Source organism: Hippocampus zosterae, chromosome 4 (assembly GCF_025434085.1).
Source record: "Hippocampus zosterae strain Florida chromosome 4, ASM2543408v3, whole genome shotgun sequence".
In the NCBI taxonomy this organism is placed as follows: domain Eukaryota; kingdom Metazoa; phylum Chordata; class Actinopteri; order Syngnathiformes; family Syngnathidae; genus Hippocampus; species Hippocampus zosterae.
In genome coordinates, this window is record NC_067454.1 from 21544446 (window position 1) to 21556528 (window position 12083).

The 12083-nt window shown below is 42.4% G+C and overlaps 1 protein-coding gene across 5 annotated transcripts in view; it reads right to left on the bottom strand.

The window, feature by feature from the left end:
• Window positions 1-12083, bottom strand: part of tspan4a (tetraspanin 4a) — a 130573-nt gene that overhangs the window by 106668 nt on the left and 11822 nt on the right. The window contains exons 1-2 of one of the 5 annotated variants that reach the window (XM_052063305.1): window positions 4056-4590; window positions 2975-3054 (exon numbers count right to left, since the gene is read on the bottom strand). In XM_052063305.1, coding sequence (XP_051919265.1) covers window positions 2975-3037 — 63 coding nt within the window. In that variant the 5' untranslated portion in view covers window positions 3038-3054; window positions 4056-4590. Of the gene's footprint in view, window positions 1-2974; window positions 4673-12083 lie in introns of those variants that run through there. The other 4 variants (XM_052063306.1, XM_052063303.1, XM_052063304.1 and 1 more) reach the window with 4 other exon arrangements.

Consider the following 12083-nt stretch of genomic DNA (forward strand, 5'->3'; position numbering starts at 1 on the left):
GATACCGCAAGCACGGATGGCTTCCTCATTAATGTGCATATGACCTAAAAAGTAACATTTTAAAAATTGTCAACAGGTTCTAGTTAGCTCTAAGGACAGCATGCGTAGTTTTTGCCCCGGCATTCCGCCTGGCCAGCCGGTAGACGTCAGCTGCCTCTGGAGACCCACAGGCCATAAAGGCCTGATAGAACTCACAGCTTGACGGCATAACTTGTGAGCGTCTAGAAAATGAAAGCACTTGGAGACAGAGTCGTGAGCAAGGCTTAATAATCTGACAGCCAGTTGTCGGCGTGGCATGGCTTTCAAAGGCAGCTAGGTAACAAGGATGATTAGTGTCACATGCTGCGCATGAGGGAAAGCCCACTCTCAGGCTGGAGACTGAAAAACAAAGCATACAGGACAAGATCATGACAACTATATTGTGTAACATTTGTTCTTAAGCACTTTAAACTATTTAGCCATTTGCCTGAATGTTTTTTTACCTTTTTTCTTTTTTTTGAATGAAAGCATCCATACTGCTCCTCTGCGTGCCCTTTTAATTGCCCCATTGATGAGATAGACTGATTGATCAATATACAAAATGAAGCAAAGCTTTGATATATGAGGGCTCTGAGAATTGTAGCGGATGGAGGACATTCATGCGGACGTAGGATGAGAGAGACAAGCTACACCCTGAATGAAACATCATGACTGGACTGATCATTTCAAATGTTCAAATTAACGACTTTTAGCCTGTATGAAGTAGCCAAAGAAAGCCGCACCAAAGATTATTCAAACCCAGAAGTTGATTTGAGCCATCCTCTGTGGCTCTCCAAAGTTGTAATGTAGTGCATCTTCCTGTCAGTCATTTTCTTTCTACTGCAGCAAAACCTGAGCACAGTTGCAGCTCATGTGTGGGTGCAGAGGAGTTTGTCAGCCTTCTCCAGTCAACACAACCATTTCCATATAGTCGTTTTGCCTTCAGCGCGGCAAATCTGACCCACGTCATGAAAACATTAAATCGTAGCTTGACACAACGTCCCTCCCGGCTCCAGTGCTTGCCTCGAGACCAGTTAACTTTAACACCAATTGTATATAAGAGCAGATAGGCCGAGCTCAGATAGCATGCACTCGTGAGAAGACTAACACATGGATATAGAAAATAATAGAGTCTGACTTTGTAGAGGCTTCCTTTGTCGTCCTCTGATCTTCCCACTTCCCACTGTCAGTTCTGTTTCACAACTCTACTCTTTGTGGTCATACAGAATAAGTGTTGTTAAAACTTGAGCCTCTACGCCTCCTGAAAAGACACCTGCTGTGACGTTAATTTGCTACCATACCTTTATACATCACATTTTAAGCTTCGCTTGACAGTGAAAAAAGCAATCAGGCAAGCCAATAGAAATTGCACAGATTATGTTTGCAGGACAAACATTCAAATGAATTCCGAATTGAGGCTGAATCCAGAAAGCATGATGTTGGCGCCCATCTTAGAAATTGTATTTGAGTCATTTCAATTGGTCAATTACTTACTGATATGACAAAGCAGAACAGGAAACATTTGACAGTGGGGCCAGGCAGGACTCTGCCATTCTACTTAAAAAATAAATGAACCGTTCATGTGATTTGATCACTTATTCACCAAAATAACATTCACATCTAAATAGTCTTGATTAATATTTGATTAACTTGCCTGTTCCTTCCCTCCTGCTTCATATTTCCCCTCACACATCTACTTTTATGAAAACTAGGGACGACTGCCACATCTTTGCTGTCTGTCCTGTCCAAATTCTCTGCATTTGACCTACTGTTAACATGATCTATAACTCCAAAGATTCCACATCACGCTTTTCAAGATAGGTTAAATTGAAATCCACATGTATTCACTTTTGAATTATCTGACAAAATCCCAATGGTGAATGAGGCTTGATTTGGGTGAACCTGAGCACTGGCCATCAGCAACCTGTATGACTCAGATGAGAAGCCAGGCTCCGTAGTGAATGCCTTTACCAGTTCTTACCTGGAGGTTTGTAACACGATTGGCTTCTCTGCAGACGAGAAGCCAGTAGCTCAGTGTGGTGGTCAAGTGGTCAACGTTTTTCTCACGGCGCCAACACACACACACACACATGCACACAATTGCACAAAGTCGCGCGAATAACAAATTGTGACCTGTCCTCCACTGAGTTTTATAGCAGAAAGAAAATCCGCGAGTGAAGAGGTTGCTCGATGCCCAAGGGAGATTGTATCTGGGCAGCTAGATTGTATTTCAGGATTCAGTTCATTCCATTACCACGAAGAACAGAACAATATGTTAAATCAAAACAACTGTGCCAGCAAGGCAGCCATGGGGACCAAAATCCTTTACAAACTACGTGACAAGTTCGATGAGTTATATCGAGGAAGGTTGCGGCCAAAACACACAATAGGATCTTCAAATCTGATCCGCTGGGGAGGAACATGACAAGTTTAACAGTGTGAGTGAAAGTGATTTGTTGCGGGGTTATCGGAGTACCAGTGACACAGTCAGACAAAACAGCTCCGAGAGCTCCACGGCTAACAGATACGATCAGCGAGCTACCGTAAACTGACACTCACTTAGATCTTTATGCTGACGCGCATGCTTGCACCGGCAGGCAGGCACAGCGCAGCCAGGTAAGGGTTTGCTATACAAGAATAACACTATTATTAAGTGCATACAAAACACGCTCTAAGTAAGCCAAAGCTTAATACAGCAAACAAGACGGCCTACACACTCACACTAAGCTTCTCCTATCGTAAGAAGTAATTGCTCGAATCACCCACACAGCAAGCTTTGCACACGTTGAAATCCATCATCTCCATCACTCTCTCCTCTCACATCATGACCACATCCCAAAGAAGCAAAAGCTCTCATAAATCACTGACAAAAACAAGACATCCAAAGCCGTGTCAGAGTCAAGCAAGGCGTAAAAGAGTCGGTCAGTCAGCCACACTCAACAAAATGTTGTCTTACCCAGAAGAGGAGGTTGAAGAAGACCATCCCATATCGCAGTGCCATCATACAACCTTCAGCCATCCTGCACCGCCGCAGTTCTAGGAGGAATATGAAGGAGAGGTCCAGGTAAAACACCACATACTTCTTTCCTTGAGCGCAGCGGCCCTTGGTTGTCTGTGGCCCCTTTGTGGTGGTGAAGCCAAACGCAAACGGTGGCCGCTTGTATTCAAACTCTCCGCTGAAGCGATGGAAGCCAGAGGTGAACGGCGGTGTGTCCGGCTTGCTGTCCAGAGATGGACTTCGCCGGTACGGCGTCTCATCCGTGCTTGAGCGTCTCATAATACAAGTTTTTAGAAGCAACTACGTCACTCGGCACTGCGCGCAGTTCACAATGAGGGAGCCAAAGTCATTGAGGGGTGATCTTGAATGCTGAACGTGTTTTCAACCTATACTCTGGTTACTTCAAAAGTCGATCGAGACACTTTCAAATCCCGGAGCAGCTGGTTAAATTATATTCCAAGCGTCATAGCTTGATAAGAATTAATCTGTTGGAGATAATACTCTGCCATTCACCTGATTCCTAAAGCCTGTAATGTCACTGCATGCGTCAAGAGAGTTTGCATAATCCCGCCGCAACACCTGTGAAATTCTTGTGTGCTTAGGACCTAATCCATGCGCACACATCTGACCATCCCTGTTGCCTCCCAACTAATCCCTCAAACACAGGTGTCGCGCCCTGGCAGATAAAATGGTTAGCAGGTTCATCCAGGATCACTTTAATCACGCAGATGATAGGAGAGCTTTGACTTCCCCCGTCTTGTCAAGCCCAGCTGCTGTGATACAGAAATGTCCAACGGGCTCTCATGAGAAGTTGCTGATCGGGTTCGCGCTGCAAGTTCTCAAGCATGCGCTCACGCTGCGTCTCAGAGCCCAGCACCAAGCGTGCGTGAGACGTGATTTTGCTGACATGCGGTGAGAAGTGAAGGACGCGGGCGTGGGTGCTAATGGAACATGAACAAGCGCACGACAATGGATAATGTACACGAGCAAACAAATCACTGTGGAGTGAACTCTCTAATCTACAGCCCTCTTCTTGTACCTCTGCCCTAATTAGCCAATTCTACCCGAAAAGTGCCTAGCGGTTACTCCTCCTCTCGCTTCCTCTCTGCCCACACAAACGGCGCATCAAGTCGTCTTCTTCGACTCCCTCACAAGGTGTCCCTCAGAGCTGACGACGCTTAATGAATTTCCAGACTCTCACTTGGAAGGCAAAGTGTCCCGTCTTCTGTTCCCTCCCTCCCGCGCTCGAAAGTGTTTGTCTCCTCCTCTCTAGGTGGGGATGGAGAACAAGACGTCCAGCGGAGTCACGGCTGAGCAGCGGGAAAGGGGGATAGTTTCTTCACAGAAGCAAAAGAAAGACTGCAGTGTTTGAACGCTGGTCCAGTCTCTCTGCCTGAAGCTTCCTCCCTCTCTACACACGAGCTCCTGTTCTCTTTCTCTCTTGCCTCCTCCTGTTGCCCCCCCCCCCCCCCTTTCTCTTGTCCCTTCTCTCTCAAACTCAGATGCACCGCGCTCAGCATGCGCAATGTCTCTAAACACCACCACGTCTGCTTGATCGCTGTCTCCAAAACCCGCACAAGCAAAAGGCAGGAGCGGACCATCATATTCTAACCACTCCCCTACTATCAAGCGCAGCCAATCGGTTTCTTGCAACCCCATCCTCCCTGGAGAACACGCCAATCATACCTGGCCATCTACCAGAATATTTACTGGCATTCTAAGTGCGCATTTAGACAAAAACCGGTGCGTCTGTGTTGTTGACAGAGCCCCACCGACAAGCCTGCCCCTCATGCGCCAGTACTTTATCTTCTTCTCATCTCTACATCCTGTCTAAAATAATTCCGCATGTAGATGTCGGTGTTGTGCACGAGCCCAACCACTCAGTGCATGCCTGGGTTCAGTCATGTTGACTTGTTGCGCTCTCCCCATGGCCCGAGCTTGTGCAGCATCCGCGGTACTGCACCCGACAGATTTGCGCCCTAAAGTGAAATTCTGTGGACATAAATATAAAGTGGCCACTGCAGGTCACATTCACACTAAAATAAACGCTTGCTCTCCACATCTGTGTTAGTTGCCGTACGGGTCTAAAGGGATGTTTCAAAGCTTTTGAATTAACTCATGGTCTCATAAAATATGGAATGGTTTTCTATCATGCCTCATCTGTAGATTGAATGTGGCTTGCACTGATGACATTTGAAGTAATGGCGTTTTCTCATGAAACATTCCTGGGCCCAGAGCAGACAGACAACGTCCGTGATAAAAAGGTAATTAGCAATTAGACGCATTGGCCTTTTTACTGCATGAGGAATATAAATAGAAAAACCTGCTTTTTAAATTGCCAAGTCGAGGGCATAATTATGCAGATGAAGGAGATACATTTTTTTTCATTTGACATTTATGATCCATTGGCATTAGTTAACATTTTTACTAAAAGGGTCTTAACAAGCTTTGTTAAATGATGTGCACCTTTGAGTTTAAACAAGGAGGGAAGGGGCGGGGGTTCACACTTGTGTCATGTGATGCAGTGTACTCCAAAATGACGTTTTCGTTGTGGGATTGAGATAGCTCTCTGAGGTACGCTAAGTCAACTACTGATTTGGGACACGTTTTATTAGGTTTGGGGATGTTTCTGTGTTCGTTATCAGAAGCTGTGAAGAAATGTGAACTTGAAAAATTATTTCCACATAGATTGTGGGGGTCCCATATTTTATTGCATTTTTTTTACTCTGGCCTTTTGAACATGGATTCCATTTTGTATGGCAATTAAAAAAATGTCGCAAAATACAATGACACAGCTCGCTTACAGACATCTTTGGGAAATAAAGAATACGTGCCAAAACAGTAAAATAATGCAATTCATGAGGTTATGGTCATAAATGAAAATCCGCAATAGAGTGAATCCGCAAAAACCGAACTGCAAATTAGGGAGGGAACACTGTACACATAAGACAACGAGTGAGCCATATTTTAGGTATTTATTTATACTCTGTATTTGTAGTTGAGACGACATGAAAGAGAGATGTGTCCCATTTATAAATTGAATAAGATGCTAATTGCAATAATCTGCAGCCATTTTTTTTTACAAGATATACACGCTGGGATCTTCTAAGCAGCAGGAAACTCATTAAGATTGAAACTGGATCATCATTTTCTAACTATGGTGTCATTTATGTTATTGCCAAACCAAGCACACCTCCTTCGCCCAAGCAGTTATTTCATCTCTCACAGCTCTCTCTTTCTGTCTCTCTTTCCCTCTCTCTCTCTCTCTCTCTCTCTCTCTCTCTCTCTCTCTCTCCCCCTCTCTCCCTCCCTCTGACTCACACACACACAGGCACACACACACACACACTCGCGCACACACGATTTCTCACGTACTAATGTGTGACAACAGTAGATGTCGTAGCTCATCATGTGCAAATACACGCGTTAGGTCGCAACGTATTGCATAATGCCATTCATCGCTGTGGCTAACAGTGATATTTCCCGGACAAAAGTGCCTATGAAAGTACGAGTAAATGCCAGTGTCGAAGCAGGATACAAATGGACAGCCATACTCAGCGAGGTAAACAAAGTGCACCGTGTTGCTCTGTGGTCCCTGTGCAGTCTGAAATTACTACAAGGCAAGCTTGCTTTTCCTTGTTTAAAGTGGAATACAAGGCTTCTGAGAATATCTTCTTTAAATGACAAAACAGGTCACACAAAAATACGCATGACACCACACTATCATAACAATCATACAGAATGAGATTGTTCCATAAACCACAACAAACATTTGCACATGCAACCACGAAGTATATCTGGTCTAACCCCAACATGATATTTGAGCAAAATCTGTCGATGTTCGTTAGCCGTTGTAATGCAACATGACTCTCATGTCATTTTAAGGGAAAGGCGATGAATATGTATTCTCGAATAATAAGTTGGTTAACTGTCCTTGTTTTCTTCACATTGTCCTGTAAAGTTTGTTTTGTCCCAAACTCGTCTAGCACTGCACGCTAAGATTGCCAATGTCCATTTCAACTTAATTTGTTGAATGAATCACTAAATGTGACTGATTTCTATCAGTCATAGACAGCGGCGCAGTTCACTCCATTCGGACAGAGGGATTGTCATGTCTGTCTTGATTGTGTTGAGCTCCAGCTGGACTGAAGGCCGTTTCCCTCCAGCAGGCGCACCCGTTACCCCATCAAGCTTGGGTGGCTATTTAAGGACTTGTGCTATTCCTTGACGGATAATTAACCTTTCTCGCTGTTGCGCTTCACGTGTTATTTTCTAGACCTCACGATACAATTAATATTCACTGTCGTCTTCTTATTTGGAACTAGTTTGCTATTTTACTTTTGGTCTTGGTTGTTTTCATGTTGTTGGATTTTGGAAATTTTGTTTTGCGTATTCTCTGTGTTCTTTCTAACTTTGCCTCTTGAAGCGCTTTTCGTTATATCCATTATTTACGTCTGGCTCCTTGTGACCAGTGCTTTCAGTTTGTACTTTGTCGGTGTGATTGTCTTGAATAAAAATGTTTGTAATTGCACTTTGTCTGAGCCTGCATATTTGGAATCCTAAAACATTATTCGGTTCGGTGTAAACCTAACAGGGGTTCACTTCCCACTCAGTAACAGTGTAAATGTAATGTTACTGCATGCCTTATGCACCCTGAGACTGATTAGCATCCAGTCTAGGATGCAAATTATCTTTTGCCCAAAGTCAGCAGGGACAGGCACAAACTCCTAATGACCTGCAACAGGGTAAGTGGTATAGAAAATGGCTGATTTCCTGTCAGTGACCTTTGAGGTTTAATTGGGTTGAGTCACTTGACGAAGAAAAAAAAGCTAATTACGTCTTTCATCATAGAAGCTGATTAAAATATGTTGAAAGGTGGAAATTGAGATGATCAAAGTTGGTACCTACATTTACATAAGCCTATGGAGAACTCACAATATTACTAAAAGATGAGCATGACAGTAATCACTGATTGGAATCACGCAAATAAATATAAATTGTTTCATGCACTGAAAAAGAATGGTGTGTTGAATTTCCTCAATTTTATTTTGTGAAATGGCTGAACACGATAGAATCATCTGAAAGTATATGTATTGTGTACTTTTTTAAAAAACGCATCTGGATCCATTTTATTGCATGCAACCAATTGACAAAATAAAATTGGGGAAATTCAACACACCATTTTTTTCATTGTGTGGTGTTTCAATCAGATGCAGCATGTTTCAGCACCTGAGATGGAAAAATGTTTTAGTATTCTGAGGTAGTGATGTTCTCAGTAAGTTCTCCACTTGTTTTCTAGACATAAAATGCACTCATCAGAATATGACAAAGAATGAGCATTTGTTTGGTTCAACTTTTGCTTTCTGAAATTTCCGATGTTTGAGACAGCTTACTGGAAAAAAAATAAGAATAATAGCAACATAATTCAATACAGTCAGACGCATGAAGATTTCAGTTTTTCCTCATTCCTTTGGCTGAATTGTTAAATGATGCCAAAATAATTTCTTTTAAAGCTATCTTTTTCTCCCTGTAAACTGTCACGCTGCCCCGAAAATCGTTTGATTATACCAGCCGACGCATACAGAAGGATGCATTTAATTATCACACATGTTATGTAGCCTGGCGTAGTTGTGTCAAATTATCTGTTCAACATTTTGTGAAGGGTGAAAATGGAAATTATTCTTCATTAAAACTACTCACTGGACAGATTGTTAAACATATCGAGTAAATGGTCTAGTCAACAAGAACGGAGTTTTATGAGGTTGGTTGCATTTCTACAGATACAGCTGACATCAGTGGAAGTGGTGGTAATACTACCATTAAGATGTTTGAACATTGTTCATGATTCATAATTTACTCGCCTATCAAGTATTCCATTTCCACATTTAATGTGACACTATTTGGCGAAAGAGGTCATTGTGCCTTTCAAGAATTCCCCTCGAGACATGTGACATGCATCTGATTTTGTGCCCAGCTTCTATACACTCTAACAACTGCAAGGAAACGCAAGGTCATTACACATAACCGAAAGTTGAAACCTCAATTGGAATTGGTCTCCCTTTAAAGAATACGTGCGAGGAGATGTTAAATGAGATGACCAGTGTCAGAGGGATGTTTAATTGGCTCTCGGGTTTTTCCACATCAACAACTCTTACAACGATGCTGCAAGGACCCACACTTTGTGCAGCGGGGCGCATGCCCCTCGTGCTTTCAACCAATTGATCATTTGAATTGAGCCCGTGTATGTGAATTATGGTAGCATCAAGACATCCAAGCTGTTCACAAGATAAAAACATTACTTTCGCTCTGTGACGGCTTCCTTAATAAGTCCTCATCGTGAGAGCTAATTACGAAACGCAGACGATCACGCAGATGCCTGGAAATTAACAATCCAACCTTATCATGCGGTATTTTTATCCTCCCTATAAACTGATACGAGTATTACAACCCTGTCAGAGGAAGTCTGTTCCAGTGATCTACAGCTAGCAGTATATCTTTCATCAGTTCGTCTTTCTACTCGCATGTCTCCTCTCTCTGAGGTACAAGCATCTTGATGACAGACCGATCTGTGCTTCATATCTATAGTACGAGCGGCTCGGGCACCTGCAGATGCATTTGTGTTTTATCTGCTATTTGCATTTTACGGCTAATCCCTGCTAGAAGGGGTGGGGGTGCTTGCCAGTCAAACCCTGTCCAAGCAAAGACAAATATGCTCTTGGTGTTTGTGTGTGCAGTATTTTTAGATTTGATGAGAATAATACTCCCCCAAAGGAAAAAAGCACGGTAATGCTATAAACGTAGCTATATGCAGACCAAATATGCATTGCGTCCATGTGAAGTCAGGGACAATACCATATGCATTATGGCCCACTAGACTGGTTTAGAAAGGAGAAAACTATTTGACAGGCCGCTGATAGATCTTCCCCATTGCAGATGGCTTTAAGTAAATCCTCTTTTACTGAAATGATCCAACCAATGCATTTTCCTCGATGAAACTGACTCTGAACAGAATATAAATGTTTGTGTAGATAATATATCCAGCAGTGTTGAGTGGAAATCAAATTGGATTGCCACATTGAAATTCATGCCCTGACACGCAGAACAGTTGGAAATCTGATTTACACAGCCAAAGTCAGACAGATCAAATGAAGGACTCAAATTTGATATGTGAAAATCAATTTCCATGTGTTTCCAGATTGCAAATTATGAAATGTCTGCAATGCAACTTCAGCAAACTTGGAGGACGGATAAATACAATACATGCTGATATTTATAGCGCTTTCACAACAGCAGCAGCTGTAACAAAGCGCTTAACAAAACAGTTAATAAATAATAATAAAAAAATAATAAAAACAACACATAACATAAAACACGGACAGTCGGGCAGTCCTAACCACTTTTCCGTCACACGCATTGTTGTTTAAAGCAGTTTGAGATGAAAAAGGAGAGAATCAAAGTGTCCTTTCACCAGTGGATCAGAGACGTCATGCTCAAAATGTGCACACGTCGGCTACAAGCTAAGTTTCAAAGTCAACAAGAAGCTGTAGCAACCATTGACGAAAAAAAAAACAGATTGGTTCAAAATCTGTGCTGTTACAGACGTGCTGCCGAGAAGCCAAACCACCAAACACAGATTCTTCTCCTTTGATGGATGTCGTGACCAAAACACGCTGAAAACAGTTCACATCAGGTCCACACGATGAAACAACAAACAACATGACAAAAACAAAAAGACAAAAGCAACAAAAAAGAACAAAAAAGTGAGGTTCTTGAAGAGCACTTGCCAAAGGCTGCCTACTCGTGTGCCATCTTGAAAAAAAAAGTCACAGTGTGTCCCATTAGTGTATATACGGTGTGTACTATTTTCCAAAATGAGCATGCATATAGCATTTATGTCAAATGAACATTTTAGTTTTTGTGTGTGTGCGTGTGTGTGTGTGTGTGTGTGTGTGTGTGTGTGTGTGTGTGTGTGTTTGTGTGTGTGCGTGTGTTTCATCTTGTGCTTTTCCCTACTGTTTATTTTTCTTCTTTCAAGCATGCACTATATGTAAATGATTACCAATGTTTGGTTTGATTGCTGTTTTTGCTTTTGTTCCTTTTATTTGATGCTTGGCTTTGTTTGTTTGTGTGAATTGGAGAGTGTGTTTAAAATATACAGTGGAAATACTTGTGTACATGTTGGAAATAAAACACAAACAAAAAAATGTTCGTTCAATTCTATCAACCACAGGAAGGTCTGAGCATTAATTTCACTGATACACTGTGAGTCTAATTAAAGGGGAAAAATATTCCAGGTCATCTGGTAGTGAAGTCGTACGTTCACTTGACTTCAGTGCAGGCTGTGTAGGTTCAGTTCCCAGTCAGTGACGGTGAGAATGAAAATGTTTTTCTCTATATGTGCCATGCGACTGACTGGCAACCAGGGTAAAGTTTGCCTTTCTCTCAAGTCAACTATACTGAGCTCCATCACCCACCGCGACCCCGAACAGGATAAATGGTGTGGAAAGAATGGATGGAAGGCGTGTTCGATATTATTAAGGCACTGTTTTATGCATAATAGAGACCAGCTTTATTTTTAGTTTATGAAAAGTGTGTAAACACCAAAAAGGATAAAGATCACTGAATATTTCAATTGAATCATCATACTGCTGGAAATGATTTGTGTGTGATTCAGGGAGCAATGGGTTTGTTCCAATAAAGTACTGTTAAAAGCAGCAGCTGTTAAAAAGTCACTGATGAGTGGCATGAAGGATCCTCCAAAGGCTCATAGTCATGAATAAAGCTGCATATCAGCATTCCCTAACATTGCTCACAAGGAGAAATGATTGCACTGGGCTCACGAAGATATGGATGATGGATCTTGTGTGGGGTCCAGATTGATGGTGTTCTCGATTCTTGGTAGATGGCCTCCACATTTCAATGAGGCTGCAATGTTGACAAGGAGGTGGCGGAGTGACAATTGGGGCTGGAATAGTGTGGAGTGAAATGATGGGCCGCTTTTGGCTGCCCGGCTGTAGATGTGTGACATTTCTAACTGACCATTTCCTGCCATGGTAGAAAAAGAACC